The sequence below is a fragment of the Galeopterus variegatus genome, unplaced genomic scaffold (assembly GCF_000696425.1).
Source record: "Galeopterus variegatus unplaced genomic scaffold, G_variegatus-3.0.2 Scaffold2086, whole genome shotgun sequence".
Taxonomy (NCBI): domain Eukaryota; kingdom Metazoa; phylum Chordata; class Mammalia; order Dermoptera; family Cynocephalidae; genus Galeopterus; species Galeopterus variegatus.
The window spans coordinates 284,741-309,435 of record NW_007728197.1 but is presented as its reverse complement, the minus strand read 5'-3'; the positions used below and the strand labels follow the sequence as shown (position 1 = coordinate 309,435).

At 42.2% G+C, this 24,695-nt stretch overlaps 1 protein-coding gene across 1 annotated transcript in view; it reads left to right on the top strand.

Moving 5' to 3' along the window:
- GAD2 (glutamate decarboxylase 2 (pancreatic islets and brain, 65kDa)) overlaps positions 1-24,695 on the top strand; it is an 82,042-nt gene that overhangs the window by 4,079 nt on the left and 53,268 nt on the right. The window contains exons 5-8 of the mRNA XM_008580422.1: positions 3,912-4,002; positions 4,557-4,669; positions 8,673-8,788; positions 22,301-22,380. Of these exons, the coding sequence (XP_008578644.1) occupies positions 3,912-4,002; positions 4,557-4,669; positions 8,673-8,788; positions 22,301-22,380 (400 nt within the window). The remainder of the gene's footprint in view (positions 1-3,911; positions 4,003-4,556; positions 4,670-8,672; positions 8,789-22,300; positions 22,381-24,695) is intronic.

Below are 24,695 nucleotides of genomic sequence, written 5' to 3'. Positions count from 1 at the left end.
CTTCCTTTCCTACATTGTCTCTAATCATCCTAATACACGGTGGCATGGCACTTCATTAAAGTAATCAAAATAAGTATGAATGAATTTTGAGGGAGAGGGGGTGTGGATCTAAATTGATTTGTAGCCTTAAAAAGATTTGCTAGCAAATAAAAAACGTAAAATATTACTTGAACATCAATTACCATATAAATGTCATCTTATTACATTGCAAACTTTTTTGATGAATTATCAGTACCATTCTAATCAACAACAAGTATTTTAATCATGTTTGCTGTGAGACTTTCAGCTCCTTTTTTTTTCTTTTGCACATTCTTTGTACTAACAGAGAAAAAAGGTATGCATAGAGGATTATTAGTATCTGCTTTTATAAGACTATAGACTTAGCACTAGATACATAGGGGAAGGAATTTAACTTGTTAATTTCTATTAAATTTAGTCTGTGGAGTATGATTTTTGAAGTCTTATTAGATATCATCTTCAATTAATGTTTGTAGAGAACCCACATAATGTATATACTAGGCATTTTTAAGTGCCCCCCACCAGCTTTTTGTATATTGGTGGGTGCAAACCTGCTCAATGCTCATTGCTCAATGCTTTTAATTCATTTTGTTTGACCCATTCCTCTTATCTAATATTTAAATATGTTAATAGTAAATTGCTACCTATTACTTTTACTGCTACCACACCAAAAAGAATCTATAAAAATATTTTACATCTTCATTCTTAAAAGCTGGTGGTGCTTAAAATGCAATTTAGAGATTTAAGATAATAGGAACTGCAAGTCAATGAAAGTAACAGTTCTGCCTATCAGCGTTCCATTTAGTGTCAGTAAAAGATGGGGTGATTCAATACTTAGACTTTGCCATAATGCTTGTGAAACTAAGTGTTAATCAAGTGTTGCTCTAATGCATTTTATTTTAAAGTTCCGATAAAAATATGCATTAAGTTGGATTTCTAAGCAAGGTGTATCAGTGTTAATTCAATGTCTCAGTATTGTTCATAGCATATTTAGTCTCCTGGCCTTCTCCCCCAAACAGCACTTTGAAAAATTAACAGCAATCACCTTCTCTCTTCAACTCGCAATTTTATAGATTTTTATGCTATAACTGTTGTATTTGTCAACTAGTACTCTCAAGGGTCTGTCAAAGTAGTTCCCATCCCTGCTGCCATCAGGCATTTGAATGCTCCTTGGGAGAGAGGTTCTTTTACAAAATGCATGTTGTTACCTGGTTTCTACTGAGAGTCCTTAACCTGATTTCCACCAAGACTCCAAGCATAGAGAGGAGTGAGAGGCAATGGGAAAATACTTTAAAATGAAGTCTTAATGTATTGTTAAAATTATCTCTGTAAGAAATGTTGGAACAGAAAACTGCAGGGAATGATGGGATTCTGGAACAGTTTGTGGGATCATCAGATCTGGTGGTACTGGGGGTGGTTGGGGAGATAGGAGTTAATGTAGTCTTGGATCTTTGACCTCACCATCAGACAAAGGGAATTTAAACATCAATAAATGAGGCTGTCCGTGTGTGTGTGTGTGTGTGTGTGTGTGTGTGTGTGTGTGTGTGTGTGTGTGTGGCCAATACACAAAGAGCAGTTTGGACTGACTTTGGGCCCCTTCCCCACTGATTGTGAGCACCGGGGTCAGAGTTGCCTAAGGCTGGTTGTTTGCAGAGTTTTGCACATTCTTCCAGGTTCATTTGCTAATCTGTGAGGAGCGGTCCAGAGTGTGGAGCATCCCTAATCTCACTTGTCAAACTCACCGTCTCCCTGGCTGTGCAGACTATGTTAGGCCATCAGATTTCCTGGTGGCAGAGAGGCCCCGTGAAGCCACAGCTGGAGGCCTAGGGTTGTTGGGACAGCTGACAGGCTCAGAGGCAGGTCTCAAACTTTCAGAGAATCCTGCCTGGATTCGCTGGGCAGCCCTAGGAGGCAGCCTGTAGGGGCCACAGGAAGAGAGCAAATGTAATTAGTGGAATATTTCTGCCAGAAATTGAGAGGGGCTGTTCTGACCTGTCAAACTATCTTCCTCAATATTTTCACATCATCAGTGAATGAAAATTTTGAGGCAGGAGAGATTTAGGTTAAATGTCAGACCAAGTTCAAAAAAATAAAGAGAGGAAGGGACACCTGGCAATTAAAGCATGAAATTTGTTTTCTCAATATTCCAAAAATAGTCACGAAGGTGGATTGATTCGCTTTTTGATATCCTGGCGCATTACACACACTCTGGAATTCCTTTCAATTTCAGGCATGAGATTTTCATGCCAAAGTTTCCATGGCATTAAATACTGTGTGATAATAGACACCAGATTCATCCAGAAAATGCACATGAATTGGGAGAGTAGATTAATGGATAGATTTGCTGATCCTAATTAATTTCCTCACTTTAAAAAATGGCTTAGAGAGAAAGAAATGAAGGGGCATCAGGAGGAAGAAGGCAGCTATGATTTCAGCTGCAAGCTGTAATGAAGTGGGGAGTCAATGAGGCAGAGAAGAGTTGGGGGTTGTCCCAGATGTCAGCAGCAACAGCAGGAAAGAAGGCCTTTTCACTTTTTACAGATGGGTAAACGGATGGGGATCAGAATCAAAGGTCCTGGAAAAGAGCAAAAAGACAGAAGGATACCATGCAAGGCTGTAAGGAAATAAAAGCAACCATGCTGGAGAATGAACAAGAGATGCACAAGTCCCAGTCCCTCTAAAATGTGCCCTTTCCCAGCTCCTATGCTTTCCCTGTGTTTAATTCTCTAATCGTGTGCCTGGGGCTGATAAAAGAGCACTCTGGTCTGGGAGATAAGCTATATGTTGCCTTTTGTGCCTGCTTTCCCCATTGCCTTCCTTTATCTTGTCTTGCCTATGCTGGTGATGAGAGACTATCACATCCCCAGGCTTCAGACAGGTGTTCAGTAAGTGGCAGATATTTTTTTATCAGATGCTATTTCCATAATTGTCAGTCTTCCAAAATTTTGGCTGCTAAGCAAATCACAGACTTATCAATAGGCTTTTATGGGGCAAGGCGAGGAAACAGAATTTTAATGAGATATTTAAAATCACATTTTAAATGATAGCCTCAGGAGTATGTGGATGTCAACCCATTTGGAGAGTTTTAGAGAAATTTAGAAGTTAATTAGATAAGCCTGGTTAATGAACTGCTCAGTCCATTGAATATATCTTCTTGGATATTGTTGACAAGACAGTGATTTTTAACTGTATTCAGCTCTATTTTAAATCACAAATTTGAGGGAGCTCTGTTATTTATAATCAAGTATTCAGAGAGAGGAGAATTGACAAGAATTAGCTTTGTCCATACAATCCTTGGACAATCATCACCTTTTGAATCCAGGGCAAATCACTCTGCAGAGTGTCCTATTTTCTCATTTTTGCCCTGTCTTTTGTAATCATCAGCCATTTGTCACAGATATTATTATGAATGTTGGCATGCCTGGCGGATGTCATGGTATGACTGATTCTCAGAACAACTTCAACAAGAAAGGATTTTTAGTAGCATGACTGTAAACAAGAAGGAAACTGTCATTAAATTGTTTTGGCTTGCAGTAGCATTTTAGTTTGCAAATGTATTGAAAGAGTGGTAGGAAGTAAACTAGTGTCCAGAGTGCAAAATGCATTTGTTGTTTTTTAAAGTGAATGTTTAAAGAAAGAATTTTAGACTGTGTTTTAAAAGAAATACCAAAGCCCAACATAGTCTCTATGGTTAGAAACAGTGCTCTTTGTGTGTGTGCGTATGAGTGTGTGTGTTCTTGTGCACACACATGTGTGTACATGTTGGGTTTCTGAATATGGGTTTCCTGTTACTGAAGGATCTTTCAAGGCTCTTTAGCTACAGAAATCATGTGTTTAAAAGGCATTTATTTTCATTGGATGCAATCCTGTTTCTGGTATTACATTTTATTCAGGGCATCCCAGATATTTCAATCAACTTTCCACTGGATTGGATATGGTTGGATTAGCAGCAGACTGGCTGACATCAACAGCAAACACTAACATGTAAGTAGCTAAATGCGTTTTTATATAATCCAGGATAACTTTTAGTGAGATTCCATAGTCTTTACCTCTTATGTAAAAATCTCTCTTCATTAAGTGGCCCCTAAAATAGTGATACCAACTGCAGAAATATATGAGTGTTCACTATAGCTTAATAGAAAATAGTCCTGATATATCTTTCATACAAACTATACAAAATTTTTAAAATACAAAAGGATTATTTTGGCATTTTGGATTTATAATTATATATCTTATAAAAGAGAGATGAAACTATACATTGTCTTTTAAATACTATTACTCTGCAACGTTCTTTATTTATTCAATATAAACTACCCTTGTGCATTATGCCAATAATTGAAGCTCTTGACTTCAGGGATAGAAAAAAATGAGCATGCCTATCAGATGACCTTTTAGAAATAATTTTCTCTCTGCTTAATGTGATAATCATAACATTTGTGAATGTGTGGTTTGAAAAAGGAAATAGTCCTATAGATATTGTAATGATGAATTATTTCTTTGAGTTACATACATAAAATTTGGCCATTTCTACATTTCAGGTTCACCTATGAAATTGCTCCAGTATTTGTGCTTTTGGAATATGTCACACTAAAGAAAATGAGAGAAATCATTGGCTGGCCAGGGGGCTCTGGTGATGGGATATTTTCTCCTGGTATATGATATTTCAACCTTTCCTTGTGTTTTTTCTTCCAATATGCCTCATTATGAACATAACAAAGATTAAATATCTAGTCCATATTTATGATTAGGTTAATAAGGCTACGTATCAGTCAAAAGAATGAGTGTGATTAAGTGTACATGTCCATTGAACATGCCTCCAAGCTAACTACCCCATGCTTGGACATTAATTATTTGTGTTCAAAAAGAGCATAACCAGAGGTGATATTTACCCATTACTTCTACTGTGATCCTACATGCAGGATGTGTGGATAATGTGGAACAAAGGAATAAAGATTCCTAATAAGGAATTCACTCTCTGATGCTCTTCCTAGAATTAGTGAAAGAAAAAGGTTAGCCTTATTTAACAAAACATTCACTGCTTGACGGAGCATAACGAGCAAGATCTACTCAATAGAATGTCTGTACTACTGTAGTCTTCGAAGTAACAATCAGGGAAGCTGATTTACACTAATTTCAAGGAGAACAGAGTATGCCTTAGATATTTTCTGAGAGCTAAAAAAAAAAGGGTAATGATTTCTTCAAGAGGTTTCTCATTCCATCTCTTCTTTATCATGCCATTCAGCCTTTTCCATCCTGCCTTTTATTACCAGCCATTGCATTCTAAGCTCCATTATTTACACCTCTCTCAGCCAAGAGAATCAACCTGAAACAAAAAGCTGTGCCCTTGGTTCACAGGTCTGTGTGTGACCTTGGCTGATGTAGAGAAAAATAAAAGTTAGAAAGGCAGTGGGAAGAGAGAGTCACTGACCCAAGGAAAAGATACCTGGTATGCCGACCACCATCTAATCAGTGGCAGGAGGGGACAGTCATCAGTATGCTGTTGTACCAGTCCTGCTGGAGATGCCAGAGCCACTCCTGCCATTATGTGAGGCATAGCAAAGACCAAGTCATGATCTCTCTTCAGCAAATCTACCAAGTCATGCAGATGATGAGAGAGAGGGGGAAAAAAGTGGAAGGAAGAAATTAAGAACAAGCAACAGTGGAGTGGCCTCAAGGCCTCGGCTTAAATTAAGCATGTTTGTGTGCACGCTCAGATCTGCTGTTTTATTTTTTGTTTTTAAATACATAGCACAATTTTACAGGTGCTGAAGGAAAAAGTATTAGTTAAATGGAAAGGAAAATTAGCCTTTTTTTTAAGTCATTGAACACCAGCTGTGATGAATTTTAAGCTAGTCTTTATTTTGTAGGGCACTTAGTACTTCTTTTCCTTTGGAAAGCCATCTCCTGTTGAGGGAGATTTGTCATCAATGCCTTTGAAGGCATTTTTCATGAGGAACTAGGTGGGCTTGGGAGATCAACATGATTTTTACTTTTATTCTCCCTCCCCTTGTATGGTTGGTTGTGGGACTGAGCTGTCCCTGAGAAGAACCTACAGCATCGTGGGTTCTATTTTAATGGTTCCTAGGAATGAAGAGAGAACAGCTATACCCGTTGACTCTGAAAATTTAACTAATTTGACTAGGGGCCAGGCCTAATTGACCTGGCTGGTCTTAGAACCTCCATGTCCCAGAAAATATACACCCGGGTAAAGAATCCTCTTTGTCAGTCCTGCTAGGCTAGTTATGGACTTAGCCTCCTGCTTGCCTCTCCACCCTCATCGATGATGGGGAATTATCAGGTAGAGAAGACTTAAATTTGATCATGCGGCTCCTTCTTTGGGGCCTAAAGGCCCATATGCTCTCACCCCAAGATGGAAGGTATAGATATGCTGCAGTATAATTTAGACATTGCAAAGTTGGGCGGGGGCAGCAGAGAAGCAATTGGTAGCCTATTTCTGTTCTGCTTTCTACAAGGCATCACAGAAGAGAAATGGCTCCTAGCATCCTTATTCGTTAATAGATGCTTCAGCAGGTAGCATCTAGCCTTGCTCCTGGTGTAAAGGGTCTTACGATTTAAGGGGTAGGAATAAGAAAAATCACAGATCTTATGTGCCTGTGATCTGAAAGTTCTATTCTCTGGGACTAAATGTGAAGAGTTAGATCTGTAACTTGAATACATAGCTCAGCTCAGTTTGCCTTACACCTCCATCTAAGACATCCAGGTGTTTCATGCTTCGTGGGAAGTCCTTTAGGACTCCTAGAAGAAATCTGTGCATGTGATGTCACCTACAGCTGGAACCAGAGAGAACCGGAACACTTCTCGCTGCTCAGCAGGTCATGAAGCATGAGGACCAAGGGGAAAAAAGGAAAGCATGGCTTAGTCACAAACCTTTCCTCTCACAGATAATAAGAGCATGAAGTGCTCATGCATCTGTCCTCACACCTGTGTTGCACAAAGAAGTCCGCTCTGTGCAGATACCCAGAAGACTCTTCATCTGTCTTGGGACTGCAGAGCCTTTAGCCAGATGATAACTGAGCTGCAAAATAAGGGATGGGAGGTCAGGGCTGGAAGCTGCCTGGATAACTGCACTATGAAGAGCATTTTCTTCAAGTTCATCTTTCCCTTTCTCTTCTCCCCTTTTCCCCTCCCCAGCCTCTTTAAGAAGAACAACTAGAGCTGTACTTCTCAACTGTGAGCTATTTTACTGCCCACTCCCTGCCCCGCCCTCCTCACCTCCCTCCCAAGGAACATCTGACAATCCCTGTAGACATTTTTGGTTGTCATAACTGGGGAGGGGAGGTTGCTACTGGCACCTGGAGGGTAGATGCCAGGGGTACTGCTACACCCTGTAATACCCAGGACAGCCCTCACCACAAAGAATTATGTAGCCAAAAATGTCAATAAGCACCAAGGTTGAGAATCCATGAGCTGGAGTGTAAGTTCCTTTAAAAGATGGCCCCTTGTTCAGCATCCTATAATCCGCCTTTTAGACATAGTATCTGCTCAGAGCGACTTGACCTGGATTCTGCTTGTCTTGTGTCTCTGGGATCCAGAAAGGTAGGAAATGTCCTCATTCTGACTGATGGGAGGCCAGGATCTGGGTAATGACTGCTCTGTGCCAGGCGGCCTGCTTGGGTCAGAGCCCAGGGCTCATGAGGCAAAGGTCACAGCCCTTCATGGGCCACTCAACTTGGCATGGGGCCCTCCAGCTCCTCAGTCACCAGGAAGGAAGGCAATTCCAAGCACCCACATCATGGCAGGGCCTGGGGTTGTCTCCCTTTGGGTGGGAGGGGACGGGGTACCCTCACTCTGCCTCATAGTCTCATGTCTTCCACACCAGCATATTCATTTACATTTGTAACAGTCTGTCTTTTTCCTGAAAATCCTAAGCGTCCCAGCTACCCAGAGGAAAGTTCACTTATCTTTGCTTGTCAAGTGAGATCCTACTTACAATATCTAAATCTTATTTTATGAAATCCCTGACAATCTTAGGATGACACAGGAAAAATAATTCAATATGGACTTAAAACTCTCTTAGTTGTGTGTTTTCTTATACGTATGAAATAATATTTTGTTAACTAATGCAATTATGTTTCAATGATGTCTTTGAGAGGGAAAAATAGTTATGGGGTAGGTAATGGACTGATGACTATGATGAGATAGACTTGGATATTTATCCTGCATTCTCTAAGACTCATTGATTATCAGACCACACCATTAACTTATTTGTTTCAGTCCAAGCACAAAGCATTACATGAGTTGCAATGAAAATAATAATAATAATAATAACTCTTTTCTATCAGGTTATAAGTAGGATTTTACAAGCCTAATGCAGAACGAGCACACACACAAGTTGGGAAGGAAGGCAAAAATTTCTCTTCTTAAAAGCCTCTTCAAAAGATTCTCAGCAAGAGCAGAACCAGTTGCAGTTGCAGTATGGGGGGTGGCATCCATCCTGTGGTTGGGCTGATGTGCCTTCTCTGAACTCTCTTAGGTCCTTTGAGTTGAGGGTTCAGTTCAAAGGATAACCATTAAGGTTTTCTCCTGTGTCCAAGGAGGACTCTAGGTCAGTGGAATTAAGGAATGCTGCTTGCATGTGAGATGATGTTAATAATGAACAGAAAAAGTAACAGTGTTTTTTTTGTGCACTTTAGGTGGCGCCATATCTAACATGTACGCCATGATGATCGCGCGGTTTAAGATGTTCCCCGAAGTCAAGGAGAAAGGAATGGCTGCTGTTCCCAGGCTCATTGCCTTCACATCCGAGCATGTATGTGTTTCTGTTCTTTCCAAGTTTAAGGTTATATTTCATCCCTGAGTTGAAGGAATGATGGCTTAGAAATGCTTTTTCCCCAGAGGTTCTCTTTCTGGAATGAGGGGAGAGAACATCTGAGTGGTACAATGGTGTGTTGTGTCTTCCTTTTCTCTTTGAAATTCAAGAAAAACATCAAGGATAAAGGAGAGTATTTTACCTGTGGTTTATTACCTGTAGTTCCCACCTCCACTTTTCTGTGATAATGTTGTGCTTTAGGGGAAGGGGGTGAGAAGAGAAGGCAGAGTGACTATGAACTCATTTGGATCATCGGTGCTGTGCCTACATGACAAAACTCCAATATCCCATTGAAACAGTCTTTCTGTTTAGAAGTTCAGTCAGCTGATCAGATAGATATTCTACCCTCATGGTATCTTGAACCATTTAACATTAATCCTTGGACTTGACCAGAGGTTTTATTACTATAAAGAAATAGCATGGTGATCTGTCACATCTGATCTTTGGGTCAGATCTGTCTCAGCCAAGCACAGACTCCTTCCTGTGACCAGGCTGCTGGCCAGACAGAGCTGATAGCTCTAGTCTTCCTTGTTGAACGCTGTGGCAGAGAACTTCATATTCCTTCCACAGCCTTCAAAGAGTCAGCGCCGTTCCTTCTACTAACACCAAGGCATTGAAAAAGTGGCCCATCCTGTTCACATAAATTGAGCTAAACACTAAACAGCTTTAGCCTACCAGGCAACCAGCTTTCTCCCACATGCAGGGGTAAAGCAGCAAACAAGCTCAAAGTCATGCTGCAGCTGTTTGAGCAGCACCCTGGCTCCAAACCCTCCTGCTCCACATGGTCTGCAATAAACCAGAGATCCATTCCTGGACAGGCATCAGATAAGCATCACCTGCCATGTAATTCATAAAACTGTTCCTTTGTGACCTCTGCCTCAGAGTAGCCTAGGGTTTGGAAAACAACTGCCTCAAAGAAGGTCAAGAAGCCCTCTGGTGGCTAGGATAGGAGACAGGGAGGGAAGAAAGGGTCTGTAAGGAGACTAGAGACCAAGTGCTCCCGTAAGATGTCAGTCAGGAAAAGCAGGGAGCCACAGTGGGTCTCAATTCTACCACGGAATTTTTTATTTTTCCTATTTTAAGTGGGGTGTGTCTGTCTGTGTGTGTTCATAACAAAGAAACAAAGGGCAAGTACTGATTGGAAGCCAGTGGATACGGTTCACTACCATAGCAGTAGCCATAGAATTAAAGGAAACTAATGACTATGTGTTAACAAATTATCTTGAGCATCTTGTCTTCAGTCATCTTTTGGGCTTTTACTTTTTTAATGCCCTTCCTCAATGTATAGGGATCAAATTTAGCAGAGATCACAGCTTGAAATTACCTAGGATTTTACCTTTCTATTGCTGCTGGAACAAATTATCATAAACTTAGCAGCTTAAAACAACATGAATTCATTCCTATAGTTTTGGAGGTTGGAAATCTAAAATGCGAAAAGCAGGCTGCACTTCTCCAGGAAGCTCTTGAAGATCCATTTCCTCACCTTCTCCGGCTTCAAGGCCACCTACATTCCATGGTCTGTTCCCCCATCTTCAAAGCCAGCAGCATAACATCTTCAAACCTCTCTCTCTCTCTCCCACCTCTGCTTCCCTCACCACATCTTCTCTGACTCCGACTCTTCTTATTTTTTTATTTTTTTTCCTTTTTGTCTTTTATCGTGACCGGCAACAGGATCGCAACCCTTGGTGTCGCGCCCGCACCGCGCTCAACCAGTGAGCGGACCGGTCTCTATATGGGATCTGAACCCTCGGTGAGAGCGCCGCCGTGCTCCCAAGTGCCGCACTCTACCGAGTGTGCCACCGGGCCGGCCCTGACTCCGACTCTTCTTATTTCTTTATTTTTTTTCCTTTTTGTCTTTTATCGTGACCGGCAACAGGATCGCAACCCTTGGTGTCGCGCCCGCACCGCGCTCAACCAGTGAGCGGACCGGTCTCTATATGGGATCTGAACCCTCGGTGAGAGCGCCGCCGTGCTCCCAAGTGCCGCACTCTACCGAGTGTGCCACCGGGCCGGCCCTGACTCCGACTCTTCTGCCTCCCTCTTTCACATAAAAGGACCCTTATGGTTATACTGGGCCTGATCAGATGATCCAGGAAAATCTCGCATCTCAAGATCCTTACCTTAATCTTATCTGCAAAGTTTATTTTGCCATGTAAGGTAACATAATCATAAGTTTTGGGGATGAGGATGTGGACATCTTTTGGGGGGAATGGGGTGCTCATTATTTAGTCTTCCACACCTGGTACCCCACCACGAGGTAGCTTTCATTCTAGGCATCTCTAAAGGTAGAAAATATGATATAACTTTTCTTCTCAGTTACTATTTCCCTGAAGTGGTTGTGGACCCCTAAATAGTTAAATGTTACTATAGTCTTGGCCTCAAAAAGCCCAGATGATCTTATCTTGGCATCTTTTTCTTTTGAATTCCGAGCTGTTTCTGCAAGCTAAATCGAGGTTGGCTCAGTAGCAAGTTGCCCTGTGCTTCCTGCCAGGCATCTCTGGTTTCCACATGAACTTCTCAGCCTCCTGCCTGTTGTAAATTGATGTAGCCTTGCCCAGAAAGCTCAGGCCATGTGGTCTGACAATAATCTTTCTATGCCTTCTCTTCCTAACATTGTAAACTTACTTTTTCATTTCTAAGGGAAAGAAAGGCGATTCTGCTATACAACAACTATTAGATTCTCCCTCTTCCTTCCTGTATATCTATCCACACACAAAATTATGAATGATCATATGAATCCTTCCTAAAATACCAATTGGTTCTAACTAGAGATTTATCATATTTGACAGATGAACTGCAATTGTAATTTGCAATATCTGATTACTGTTTGACAGTTTTTAAAACACTTGCAGTATATACAATCTTGTTTGATTCTCGCAAACAATCTTGTGGGATAAGTAGAACAGAGATTATTATCAGCATTTTTAAAATGAAGTCAGCTAGGTAGGTAGAGCCAGGATCAAACTGGTCTTCCTGATTCCCAGACCAGTGAGGTCCCTGCCCTCACTACCACTGTAGAAACCAGATTAAAAGATTCAGTAGCACAGTTTTGCATACAACAGTTCATCGATTGTCTTAACATTTTATACCTTCCCTAATCAAATTTCCACCATGTGCCTTTTTCTAAATGTGAAGGTGATGCTCAACTGTTATTCCCTCCACCTACCAAAAAAGCCCTTCTCATTACCTCATAGGGCTGGGCTAGAGGGGGCTTTCAGAGCTCATTTAAAGTACTCCTATGTCTCCTTGAACACCTGACCCAAACCGTTCTGGACAGATGAGCTCTTAAAAGTGAGATCTGCCCTTGAAGCTTCAGGTTAAGAGTAACACAATCCCCATCCCTAGTTCCTTCTGGACCCTAGACCTCTAGCATTCAATTCATCATTTAGCTCCTTCTGGCTTCAGGCCAGGCCACATATTCCCTTGGTCTTTTCAGATTTTACAATCACTTTGTCTTTACCAGCTCCTGAAATAGATCTCTGCAGGCTGAAGGTAAAAAAAAATACCAAGTCATTTCTCAAATGCCTTTTCTTCAAGCTAAACAATGTCACTCCTTGCATGGAGGTTTTTCCTCCTGAATTTCTTGGCCTATGGGGAGAAAGGGTGATGGAGGTGCTGCTGTGTTGATCCAGCGAGGAGAGGCAAGGCCAGTGGCTGAGGCAGAAGCTGCTTCAAGTGTTCTCTCTTCATGCTCTTTGAGAGGCTTCCAAGGCCCAAGACTTTTGGAGAAGTAAGTGAGAACCTTATAAAACACTGGCCTCAGTGCTTGGGGCATAGGAAACTCTACATAAATACGAGTACTAGATAACTAAAAAACAACAACCTTGTTTTATAGATGAAGAAACCAAGCCCCAGAGATGGCAGATGCTTTGCCCACGGTTTCACAGCCAGTCAATGGCAGAGCCAGATCTAGAGCCTCAGTTTCCAACAATCCCAGCACTGCTCTTTCAACTCCTGGGTTGGGTGACTTGAACACCACTCTTTAGCTGGCTGCTCTAAATTCATTTATAGCATCTTTCCTCAAAGCCCATTTCCCCCGTGGTGGTTATTCTAGTGCTAATATAATTTCCTGATCTACTGAGCCAGGTCAAGTTAATGTCCTTTCTTCTATTCTGAGCACTGAGTTTATAACTTGGCATGTTCAGAGCCATAGAGATGGAAATGATGTTAAACTCTGTAGCCTTCTGCATCCAACCAGAAACTTCACACATTCAGAAACAAAGAGTCATCTTTTGTTTTCTAAATGACCCTTCACTCTCTCTCTGTTGCACCCCACCAAAGATACCCACATCTTTTCTGGTCACCAACACAGACCAAAACTTTACATAAGTTGGGAGAGCAAGCTTTTAAACTCTTCTGTTCGTTCAAGTCAACTGTTTTCTTGTAAAACTTAAATAAGACTAAATGAAACAAATAGTATTGCTGTGAAGAACATTAGAGGAAGTAAATAAATCACTGAGTTGAAACAAGAGATGGCATTTAAGCTATGACTGAAGAGCTCCAAAATTACTTTCCTCTAAAGTACAGAATTACAGGGCCGGCCCGGTGGCGCACTGCTACAGTGCGCCGCTTGGGAGCTCGGCGGCGCTCCCGCCGAGGGTCCGGATCCCACATACAGACCGGTTCCTGCTCACTGGCTGAGCGAGGTGCGGGCGCAACACCGAGGGTTGCGATCCCGTTGCTGGTCCTGGTCCAGTACGGGTGTGACACTGAGGGTTGCAATCCGTTGCCGGACACGAAAAGAGACAAAAAGGAAAAAATAAAAAATTTAAAAAAATAAAGTACAGAATTACAAAATCACAGAATTGGAAGGGAATTTTTTTTTTTTTTTTTTGTCTTTTTTCATGTCCGGCAACGGATTGCAACCCTCCATGTCGCACCCACACCTCGCTCAGCCAGTGAGCAGGAACCGGTCCACATGTGGGATCCAAACCCTTGGCAGGAGCGCCACCGCACTCCCAAACGGTGCACTACAGCAGTGCGCCACCGGGCCGGCCCTGGAAGGGATTTTAAAGATCATTTGGTTTAACACTCATCCTTTACTGGAAGCTCATCACCTTCCCCAAATCTTCAGTCCTAGAAAGGATTCGTAAAAATTAGTCTGATGAGTTTTAGGTCCTTTCTTGAAACTAGGTTTAGAGGGAAGCTAAGATTCCAGCCCAATAGTTCACATCTTTAGCTCTAAATCCTTTGAAAGCATAAACCATTAGCTTAATTCCAAATTCCTTCTATTTCCTTGAGTGACACAAGCTCTTCCAGAAATAGCTTCCATGAAAAAGCATAATCTCATCTAGAGGATTATGTTCTCCATAATCACAACAGACACTGGGACCCTTTAGGCAAATCACCATAACTAATTTACTCTACCTTTCACACACCAAGCCCAGCTCCTGTCCATATCTCCTGGAGCCAGTCACTGATGTTCTCCCGAGGCTCCTCATGGCCTCAGCCTGCTTCTGAGGGAAGATAATTCTCATAATTGCTTTAGAAAGATGGTTTTTACATATTACTACTTGAGAACATTACAATTCCAAAAATAGATCTCCTTTAAAAAAAAAAAAAAAGTGACCTGGGCAGCTCAATTTCTTCCCAACCCCCTTCTCCCTCTATCCCTCCCTCCCACCTCCAGTAACCATAGATTTGTTGTCTCCGGAAAGTTCAACGTATTATTGTGGTCTTTTCTTCCTTCCTTCCTCCTTCCTTCCTTCCTTCCTTCCTTCCTTCCTTCCTTCCTTCCTTCCTTCCTTCCTTCCTTCCTTCCTTCCTTTAATTTTATATTTGTAATATGTTTTAAGTAGATAATATGTTCTCACATTTCAAAAATCAGAATAATAACAATGGACACTTTGTTAGCACCCAACTATGAGTGAGAATATGCAGTATTTCTCTTTCTGTATCTGGCTTATTTCACTTAACATAATTTTCTCCAGGCTCATCCATGTTTTTGCAAATGGCAGAATTTCATCCTTTTTTATGACTGAGCAGTATTCCATTGTGTGTATATACCACATCCAGTCATTTTCCTTATCCAGTCATCCATCAATGGACATTCAGGTTGGCTCCAGATTTGGGCTACTGTAAATAGAGCTGCAATGAGCACGGGAGTGCAGGTATCCCATCCACATGATGATTTCCATTCCTTTGGGTATACACCAGAAGTGGGATTGCTGGATCATATGGTAGTTCTATCTGCAGTTGTTTCAGAAACCTCCATACTGTTTTCCATAATGGCTTTACTAATTTACAGTCCCACCAAGAGTGCAGAAGAGTTCCCCTTTCTCCTCCTCCTCATCAGCATTTGTTATTCTCTGTCTTTTTAATAATGGCCAGTCTAACTGGGGCAAGATGATATCTCAATGTGGTTCTGATTTGCATTTCCCTGATGATTAGTGATGTTGAGCATTTTTTCATGTACCTGTTCATAATTTGTGTGTCTTCCTGAAAAATGTCTATTCAGCTCTGCTGTCCATTTTTAAATTGGATTATTTGGTTTTTTACTGTGAAGTTGTTTGAGTTCCTTATATATTCTGGATGTTAATCCCTTGTTGTATGTATAATTTGCAAATATTTTCTCCCATTATGTAGGTTGTCTTTTCACTCTGTTGGCTGTTTCCTTTGCTATGCAGAAGCTTTTCAGTTTGATATAGTCCCATTTGTTTGTTTTTTCTTTTGTTGCTTGTGCTTTTGAGGTCTTATTCATAAAAGTCTTTCTGCAGTCTTACTTTCTGAAGTGTTTCCCATATGTTTTCTTTCAGTAATTTTATGGCTCGGGTCTTATATTTAAGTCTTTAATCCATTTTGAGTTGGTTTTGGTATATGGTAAGAGGCACAGGTCTAGTTTCATTCTTTTGCATATGGATATCCAATTTTCCCAGCACCATTTATTGAAGAGGCAGTCTGTTCCCCAATGTGTGTTCTTGTTGCCTTTGTCAAAGATCAGTTGGCTGTAAGTATGTGAGTTGATTTCTGGGTTTTCTATTCTGTTCCATTGGTCTGAGTGTCTGTTTTCATGTCAGTACCATGCTGTTTTGGCTACTATAGCTTTGTAGTATAATTTGAAGTTGGTAGTGTTATGCCTCCAGCTTTATTTTTTTGTTGTTAAGGATTACTTTGGCTATTTGTGATTGCTCCCATGTTATTTTCTCCTCTGCCCTGTTCTGTCAAAACCTACTCTCAGGTAAGAACCTGAGAGTGATGCTGAAATGTAAGTGACAGGTAAGACCTAAGCATTGCCACTCCTAGGGGTACTTCCATTGCAACAGAAGACAAAGGAATGAGGTAGGAGGGCACAATTCCAGCCACTGGGTTGTGAGATGTTTCTTTATTTCTTCCTTCCTTTAGTCAGTGCTGCTTTGTGCCAGACATTGCCTCAGGCCCTGGGGAGGCAGCAGAAAACAGACCCAGTGCCTACTCTCAGGGAGCGTTCATTGTCCTGTAGAGAAAGGAAAAAGAAGTGGTCTGGAGGGGGCCCTTGGGATCACATTCCACATCAGGTGACTGACTCTTCCTTGCTCTGAGTGTCAGGTCAGAAGTGACTGGATAGACAGTTTTCTGCAGGTTAACCGATAAAGCCCGTGAGCTTTGGAGTTGACTAGAAATGGTGACAAGCCCTGCTCTGCCACCTCCCAGGGCATGACCTCAGACTAGTTACTTCATTTCCTCCTCATCTGTGAAATGGACGTGATGATACCCAGCTCACATAGTTGTTAGGAGGATGATATGAGATGATATTTGTAAAGGCTAGAGCACAGCACCTGGCCCTCAGTGTGCATGCCACAAATGGCAGCTAACGTTGCTATTATAACCAGCCCCCCACTGGTGTCCCACATGGAGAAACAGTTGAACACATCCAAGAGGCAAGATGGAAGCAGCATGGAGAGCAGTGTGTCAGGAGACATGACTGGGGCAAATTGTTTCCTTAAGATGAATGTGCCCCTTTTTCCAAAATACCAGAGCCATACTCAAGGATTCGCAGCTTTGGAAGAGTTTAGGTCCTCTATCGTTACTTGTATAATTTTGAGATTTCCCTACACACTTAATTTAGTATGAAGATTTCAAAATGCCACTCAAGGTAAAGGAGGATGGTATCACATTATGTAGGAAGATGGGAGAATAAGAAAGGCAACACCCTTCTGAGCACCCATGGAGCGCTTCACGTGCGACATCTGCCCTTCTCACACCAGTTCTGCCAAGAGAGGAGCTCATCAGTGCAGTGAGCAAACAGTAGCTCAGAACAAGAAAGTAACTTGTTGGGCCGGCCCGGTGGCGCACTGCTGCAGTGCGCCGCTTGGGAAGCGCGGCAGGCGCTCCCGCCGAGGGTTCGGATCCCACATACAGACCGGTTCCCGCTCACTGGCTGAGCGAGGCATGGGAGCAACACCGAGGGTTGCGATCCCGTTGCCGGTCCCAGTCCAGTACGGGCGCGACACTGAGGGTTGCGATCCGTTGCCGGACATGAAAAAAGACAAAAAGGAAAAAAAAAAAAGAAAGTAACTTGTTTACTAGAAGCACGTGTCAAACCCAGGTCATTTTGTCTCACATTAGCTCTTTCCATTATACATTTTCATTCACTCTTCTTAAGATCCCCAAGTGATGAAAATAATTGTCCATTTAGTGTTCAAAATGACACGCTCAGTGCTGGTTTTCTCATTTGTCACCAACTGTCATTTTTGGATCTCTCTTTTCATGTTAAACTTAATCCTGGTGCACACCATTCCTTTCTTTTAACTCATGTTTATGGTACAAGCTCACAGTGGGTTGACTTTACTAGTTAGAATGAGTGTGCGAACGATAAGGTAACAGCTTCACAGAAATGCCTTGTGCACAGCTCCATATCACCTCCCAGTAACACAGAGCCTCCAAAAATGTGGATGGCTGAACCCCTCCCTTCCAAATTATGATCATTAGAAATCAAGGAGGCCATCTGACGGAGTCCAGGCGTCTTTGTAAATCAGATGCTTTGGAAAGCAGAACGTTCTTTTTGGACAGTTGATGAACAGAAGCAGGGACAGAGGCCACCATTCTTCCTCAGGCAGATGGAGCTGTCCTCTTCCCCAAGTCTTAAGGACACATAGGCTAACCAATGGGTGTGTCAGGGGTGTGAAAAAGGAGCAGGACAGGGACAAGGGGAATACTGTTGGCACTGCAATCACTGGGGTGGGGGAGGTTGTCCAAGATATGGAAAAGGTCAAAGAAGCAGATTCCAGATCAGTCACATGCTGGACTTCAAGATCTACTTTTTGGGGGATCCATGATATATAATGATCCCCATTCACCTCTCTTCATTGTTTCTACACACACACCCATTCACTCCATCCACAAAGGGGAGCAGTCTTGGTACAAAAAGATCAAGTCCAAGGACAATTGATAGATCTTGGAGCTAGAAGTTAGGATGTTTGATAGAATGCCTGAAGAGTTAAGAGCTGACATTTCCAAACTAGTGTGTTCTTTCTCTTTCTTTATTTGAAGGGTCTGGGTTGCTTCTTTCTTCCCCTAAGCAGCTGGTCTTGTTAGAACAGCCTACAGTAGTGTCCCATCTTAAGCCTACTGGGGTAGGTGCCAAGAGGACTTCTGGATTTGCTTTTAGAATGGCCCTTAGATTAGAGGCACTGGGGCCCACTTAGTCTACCCTTGTCTGGTTCCAGTCTCTAAAGCCACACTCAACATTGGGATTCGTGACCAGAGATTTATGGCAATAAATAGTGACATTTTCCAGTACTTGTTCCTGAGCTTATGGTCAACAGATTCAACAAATATTTATCAACTCTGTAACAAAGGCTTTGTCCTCATGCCGCCTCCCATGTTCTAGTAAGGGACAAGCAGTAAACTAATAAACATTTACTATAATGCCATGTGGTGGCAAGAGAGTAGGATGGTAGTTTGCTCTTTTATAGGATTATCATAAAAAAGATCTCTCGGTGGAGGTGATATGTGAGCAGAGATCTACACCAAATGAGGGAGGGAGCCATACAAATATCTGAGAGAAGGATTTTCCAGGGAAATAGAACAGCAAGTACAAAGTCTCAGGGGCGAGAACGAGGTTAGCAAGTCACTGAGGACTGTTTTAATAATCCGTGTGTCCTCCAAGCCTAGCAGAGGCTTTCCCCTGAAACCCTGTGATCCACCAAGCAGTTTAATCTGGGTCTCAGTTAAACCTTTGGATGTGACTACTAATGGCTTGAAAAAATGAATGCAGCTTTCCAAACTCATTACCTAAATTCTAACCGCAGAAGAGAAACTGACATGCTAAAACTCTGAACTGGTTTGTCTCAGAGCTTCCTACCATTCACCTGACTCTCCCCCATCCCGGAAGGTAAGATTTATTGTCCCCATTCATGCCGCACTCTATGACCCTTTAGTCATAGGGCTGAAGGGAACCACGGAGCTCACGCCTCCTCCAGCCTGACAGACCCTCCTTCTGACTCATTCTAATGCTGGATGACATCATCTCACTTAACCCAGAATGCCTGCTTATTTATTTTTTTATTACAAGTATTTTATAACTATAAAATCCCATATTATTTGCACATGTTTTAAAGGTAAGCTGAATCATGTAACCTGTGTATAGATTACCTATGTATTAAAAAAAAATAGAAAAATTACTCTTCCATCAACTTTGAATTTTTCATTTAGTACAAAATTAAAATCATATGGGTTTTAATATCTAATACCCTTAAATATAAATATGATTTAGTCGTAAATAAGCACTAAATTCCATCAAGGGTCTATTGTTATTTTTCCCAAATCAGGGGAGGGGAGGGGTATGTGCCCATTAGCCCATTCCCCAGCCATTCTATTGATGAACAGCTGATTAATAATAACCAAGCTGTGTCTTGATTATTTGGGGACAAATTTGAAGCCTTGTAGTTTTCAATTTTAGTTCATAATTTTCCCTTCTGAAGCCACTCAGAGCAGTCTAGCTCCCCATCCCCGCCTGGGCACAACCCTTCAGATCCGATGGCCACCCCTGCCACATGTCCCTACCACCCTCTGCTCACAGCCAAGCATCCTGTGAGTTCTCTCTAGACACAGGAGGCTGCTTTTTGGACGCTGTTCTCTGTTTCATCAACAAGTGGTTCCATTAAACTGGTGCCAAGGATTTAAAATGATTCTTCATGCATTGTCTCACCAGCGGCAAGAGAGACATGCCATTCAAGCTGTCTTCACTGTTCCTTCCTCATTAGGCAGTGTCTTTATCTCTTCCCAAGTTCCTTCCTATCCTGGGGTCCCTTGCTATTTGTGGATAACATTTAGCTATTTCTCTGCTCTGTTTCCTGAAAATATAAACAGACACAGTGTTCAGTGACTAATTTTCTTTTTCATGCCTCACATCACCTTTGTTCCCCATCTTTAAACTTCCTATCTGGGCATGTGTTTTTCTTTAAATCTGTGGCATTTGGTACAGTGATCAATTATCTTGGGTAATTGCTCCTCATTTAAGAACCCCTATTCTTTCTCATTAAAGACCAGACAAGAATACTTCCTCTCATTGACCAGGTGCACCAGATCTCTTACTTATCCCCAATTTGCCATTTCGCGGTTTAGTGCTCAGGAGCTCATTTAGCAAGGGGTACAATTTGAGTAGCTTGTGCTCGCTCAGTGGGGGCTGCTGGCTCTTCTGTGCCCTCTTGGCTGTAAGAGACTTAGCACTGTTTTCCTCTGAGCTCCCTGTCTTTAGGGTCACCCAGAGCTCTGCTAAATACATAAAAGAGAATGCTTCTTTTTGGTGGAGGAGTCATGCATCTTTACAAACCTTGACCCAATTAAGCTCTCTCTCCTTGTTTCCAGGTATCTTGGTAACGATTGCCCACTTTGTCATTCTGAGGTTGTAAAATGAGTCTAATGGCCCTTCCTCATTACATCTAGCTACACTGGGCTTTTTAAACTCCTCTATTCAGTGTCTGCTTTATTGGTTAACATTATTTTGCTGCTGCTATAAATGTGATTTCTTCTTGCTTTTTAGACAGACCCCCTAAAAATATGTGCATTAGGAGTTTCTGTGCTGCATATTTAAGAATTTAGATGAGTCAAAAGTGGGCATTTGAAGAGAGAGTACACTCTTTGGAACTGTAACTTAAAATTCCAGTCAGCAAGCCTTTGGAGATGTAAATTGAGGAAGCAGCTCTCCTTTTGGACAGCTTAATGGCCTGTAGTTAATGGTAAGAGGCTGACGGGCAGATGCAGTACAGCTGGGTTTAGGTTAGCCTTTCTCTGCTCTCCAAATGGCACAGTGATTACGGCCATTGAGATACAGAAAATCCGACCCAGAATCAATAACCAAAAGCACAAACAGTGATTTGGCGGTGGCCTGTTAGTGTGGCCTGTTCTCTGCACACAGACAAGTCGTTCTGCCCCGGCCAGTATCCGATGCCTCCTTCCTGAGCCTGCCCCAGGCTGGGCAGTCACCTGCACTACAAATGGAGACGACTCTCCGACAACTCTGGGATGAAGAGTGCTGGATTTAGGGCCAATTTCTCCTCTTACCTGAATGCACAAAATTTCACTGAATTTGGGAGAAACTGAGTGTAGTAGTCTCTTGGTAGCAAAGGGTAAGTCTGGAAGCTGTACAACACATAGCTGCTGGGAGGAGTTGATGTGTTCTTATGCCTCACATGTAAAATCGGCTTGGAGTTACAGTACAACAGTTCCTCAAAAAATTAAAAATAGAATTACCATAAGATACAGCAATTCCACTCGTAGGTATCTACGTATCTACCCCAAACAATTGGAAGCAGAAACTCAAAGAGGTCATTGTACACCCATGTTTCATAGCAGTGTGATTCACACTAACCAAAAGTGGAAGCAACCCAAGTGTCCATGGATGGATGAATGGATAAACAAAATGTGGTGTGTGTGTGTGTGTGTGTGTGTGTGTGTGTGTGTAGAATATTATTCAGCCTTAAAAAGGAAGAAAATTGTGACATGCTACAACATGGATGAACCTTGATGGACATTATGGTAAGTGAAATACGACAGTTGTAAAAACTCATATACTGTATGATTACACTTATATAAGTGAGGTAACTAGCATAGTCAAATTCACAGAGACAGACAGTAGAAGGGTCATTGCCAGGGACTGGGGGAGGGAGGAATGGGGAGTTATCAGGTAACGGGCACAGAGTTTTAGTTTTGCATGATGAAAAGAGTTCTGGAGATGGATGGTGGTGATCGTAGCATAACGGTGTGAATGTACTTAAGGCCACTGAACTGTACACTTAAAAATGGTTAAGATGGTATTTAAGTCATGTGTATTTCACCATAATTTAAAAAAAAAAAAAAAAGAGCAGAAGTGAGGGACGCCATCTTCTCTTTGCAGCCCAGGCTTTGGAGGTACAGACTAGAAATAAAAGGAGGCAAAAAAAAAAAAGAAAAAGAAAAAACCCAGCTAAGGGACCAGATCTTGTCTTCATATGGAACTAATTACAAATGTGCTTTTTTCCTTTTTTTTAACAGAGTCATTTTTCTCTCAAGAAGGGAGCTGCAGCCTTAGGGATTGGAACAGACAGCGTGATTCTGATTAAATGTGATGAGAGGTGAGCATGTATCTTCAGCCCTTGGTGGTTAGCAATTTGCAGATTCCACACAGATACCTTCTGGTCTGAAAGTGGATGATGTGACAGCAGGGGTTGTGGGGGGCAGCAAACCCACTTCCATCCCAGCCACTGCCATTCGCCATTTCTTTTTAACATGGGCTCCTGCTGAGAGTCCGCACGTGTTGTTCCTCAATGCCATGGAGCCTTTCACAGCCCTTGACTGAATCGGAACCTTTGTTAAATCAATCAAAATATTCTGCACCAAGAAGGTGCAGGAGAACATTCATCACCTGGGCACTTTTGCAACAACAGGCAATTTGAACACTGATTTATGGAGGTATCATCACTTTAGGCACCACGGATTGTGTAAACTTGATGGGGTGATTACAGAAGGGGGGACAGTTTAGTGAGCAGGAAGTAAATAATGCCTTGGCAACTCAACAGTTTTGTGCTGGAGTCAGAGCTCTCTTGGGGAAAATCTCTGTCCTAATTGGCACCTGAATTTCATAGGTACTCTAGGATTACATGTGGTGCTTTGTGGGGAAAATTTAAACACATTTTCAAGATGTCCATGTATAAGTATCACTGGCCTATTGGCCTGTAAACTACAAGAAATTAGATTTAGTCTTTAAGGGTTTAAGTAAGAACTTTTACTAAATTAAAAGGAAGTCACTCGATGAACTGTTTACTTATTCATGTGTATTAGACAGATGTATGCTGATTGCCCAACATGTCACTTGGCTCTAGAAAAGCATAAGACGTGATCCCAGTTCCCTGACAGTAGGTGATCTAGTGGGAAGATGTAGTGGCATCAGAAGGAGATGGTTGCATGGTTAAACTGCGTGGCACAGAATACATGCACATTTGTACATTGGTAAGGCATGGAAATCTTCATGCAACAGGCAGGATTTGAGCCGGATTTTTAAAATTAGGAGTGAGTTGGATGGGTGGAGGGAAAGGCAGGGACAATTACAGAAGACTGAATACCAAGGGCAAAGCCACAGAAGTAGGAATGAGCACCTTATAGGGCTCAAAGGACCAGGCCTGATGAGAGGTAGGGAGGAGGGGACAGCCATGGCAAATATAAGTGGCCACGTGGGACTTTGAAATCCCTAAAAAACCCAACTGATTAATAACCATGTTTACCATTGGGTGGTGAGATAAAAGAGGCTTGCCACTGTCTTGTGTACACGTTTATATATTGACTGATTTTGTCTGATTGTTTACAAAGAACACATGTTACTTTTACAATCAGGAAAAAAAGAAGATGTGCTATTTTTTCTTCGGGTGCAAGAGGAGCTAAACTTAGGATATGAGCTTGATTGGTCTGGAAACAAGGTAACTTGAAAGTATTTTTACTCAAGGACATGAATGAAGCCTCCCTTCAGGAAGCAAGGAAGGGGAAAGGGTCTCTGGTCAGTTAGTCCAGGTGAGAGGCTCTAGCAAGAAGACGGGGGTGAAATGATCAAAGGATGGAGTGAGGTGAACACATTTTGAAAAAGGAACTGCCTTGTATTTTTAAGGCTACCAGTGTTCTTCACTATCAGGTACTTAAGAACTGAGATTTGAGGTGAAAACTGGGAAATAAAAAATTGCTAACTATGAATAAAGGTTTAAATAACTTTAAACTTTTTGTTAATCTGTAGCCAATCTGTCCTAAGGAAGGAGCCTGGAATTCAGGGAAGAATCACCTAGGCAGGCTGTGGCCTTCTGGCCTGGCCAGTCTTCCTCATCAGCCTAGTTAGCAGGCGTTCCGGAGTTCAATCCCAGGGGACTGATAGGTGACTTGGGAGAATGGAAGGAGCTCTTGACCCCACTCTGTGAAGCATCAGTACTGCTGCTTCCCTTCCTGTGAATATTAGGAGTGACAACAGAAGTGGCCATGATGGGCCCACAAGGCCAGCCAGAGGGTACTTTATGGGGGCATAGGGCAGGCCTGAGGACAGCCAACTGTCTGAAGGCACCAGTGCACTAGAAAGAGAGGCACAACCTGGAAGAAGGAAGAGCAAAGAGGGAAAGCAGAAGAGTTGCAGGAAAAGGGACCACAGACAGGGCTGCCAGGACAGAGGCACCAACAGGCTTGTTACTCACTGACAGGAGGGCAGAGAAAGAGGCAGGAAGCAGGGAACACTGGAAAGCCAGTGGGGTCTAGAATCAGCGACTGGCCAGGTGGCCTCAATTTTAAAGTCAAAGAATTTTACTTCAACCATTGTAGAAGTTGTTAGAAAAACTAAAATACAATGCTAAAAATTATTGTTTTTTTCAGAAAATGCCTCACTGTCTGGTGTCCCCCCACCCACCCACCCACACCCCCC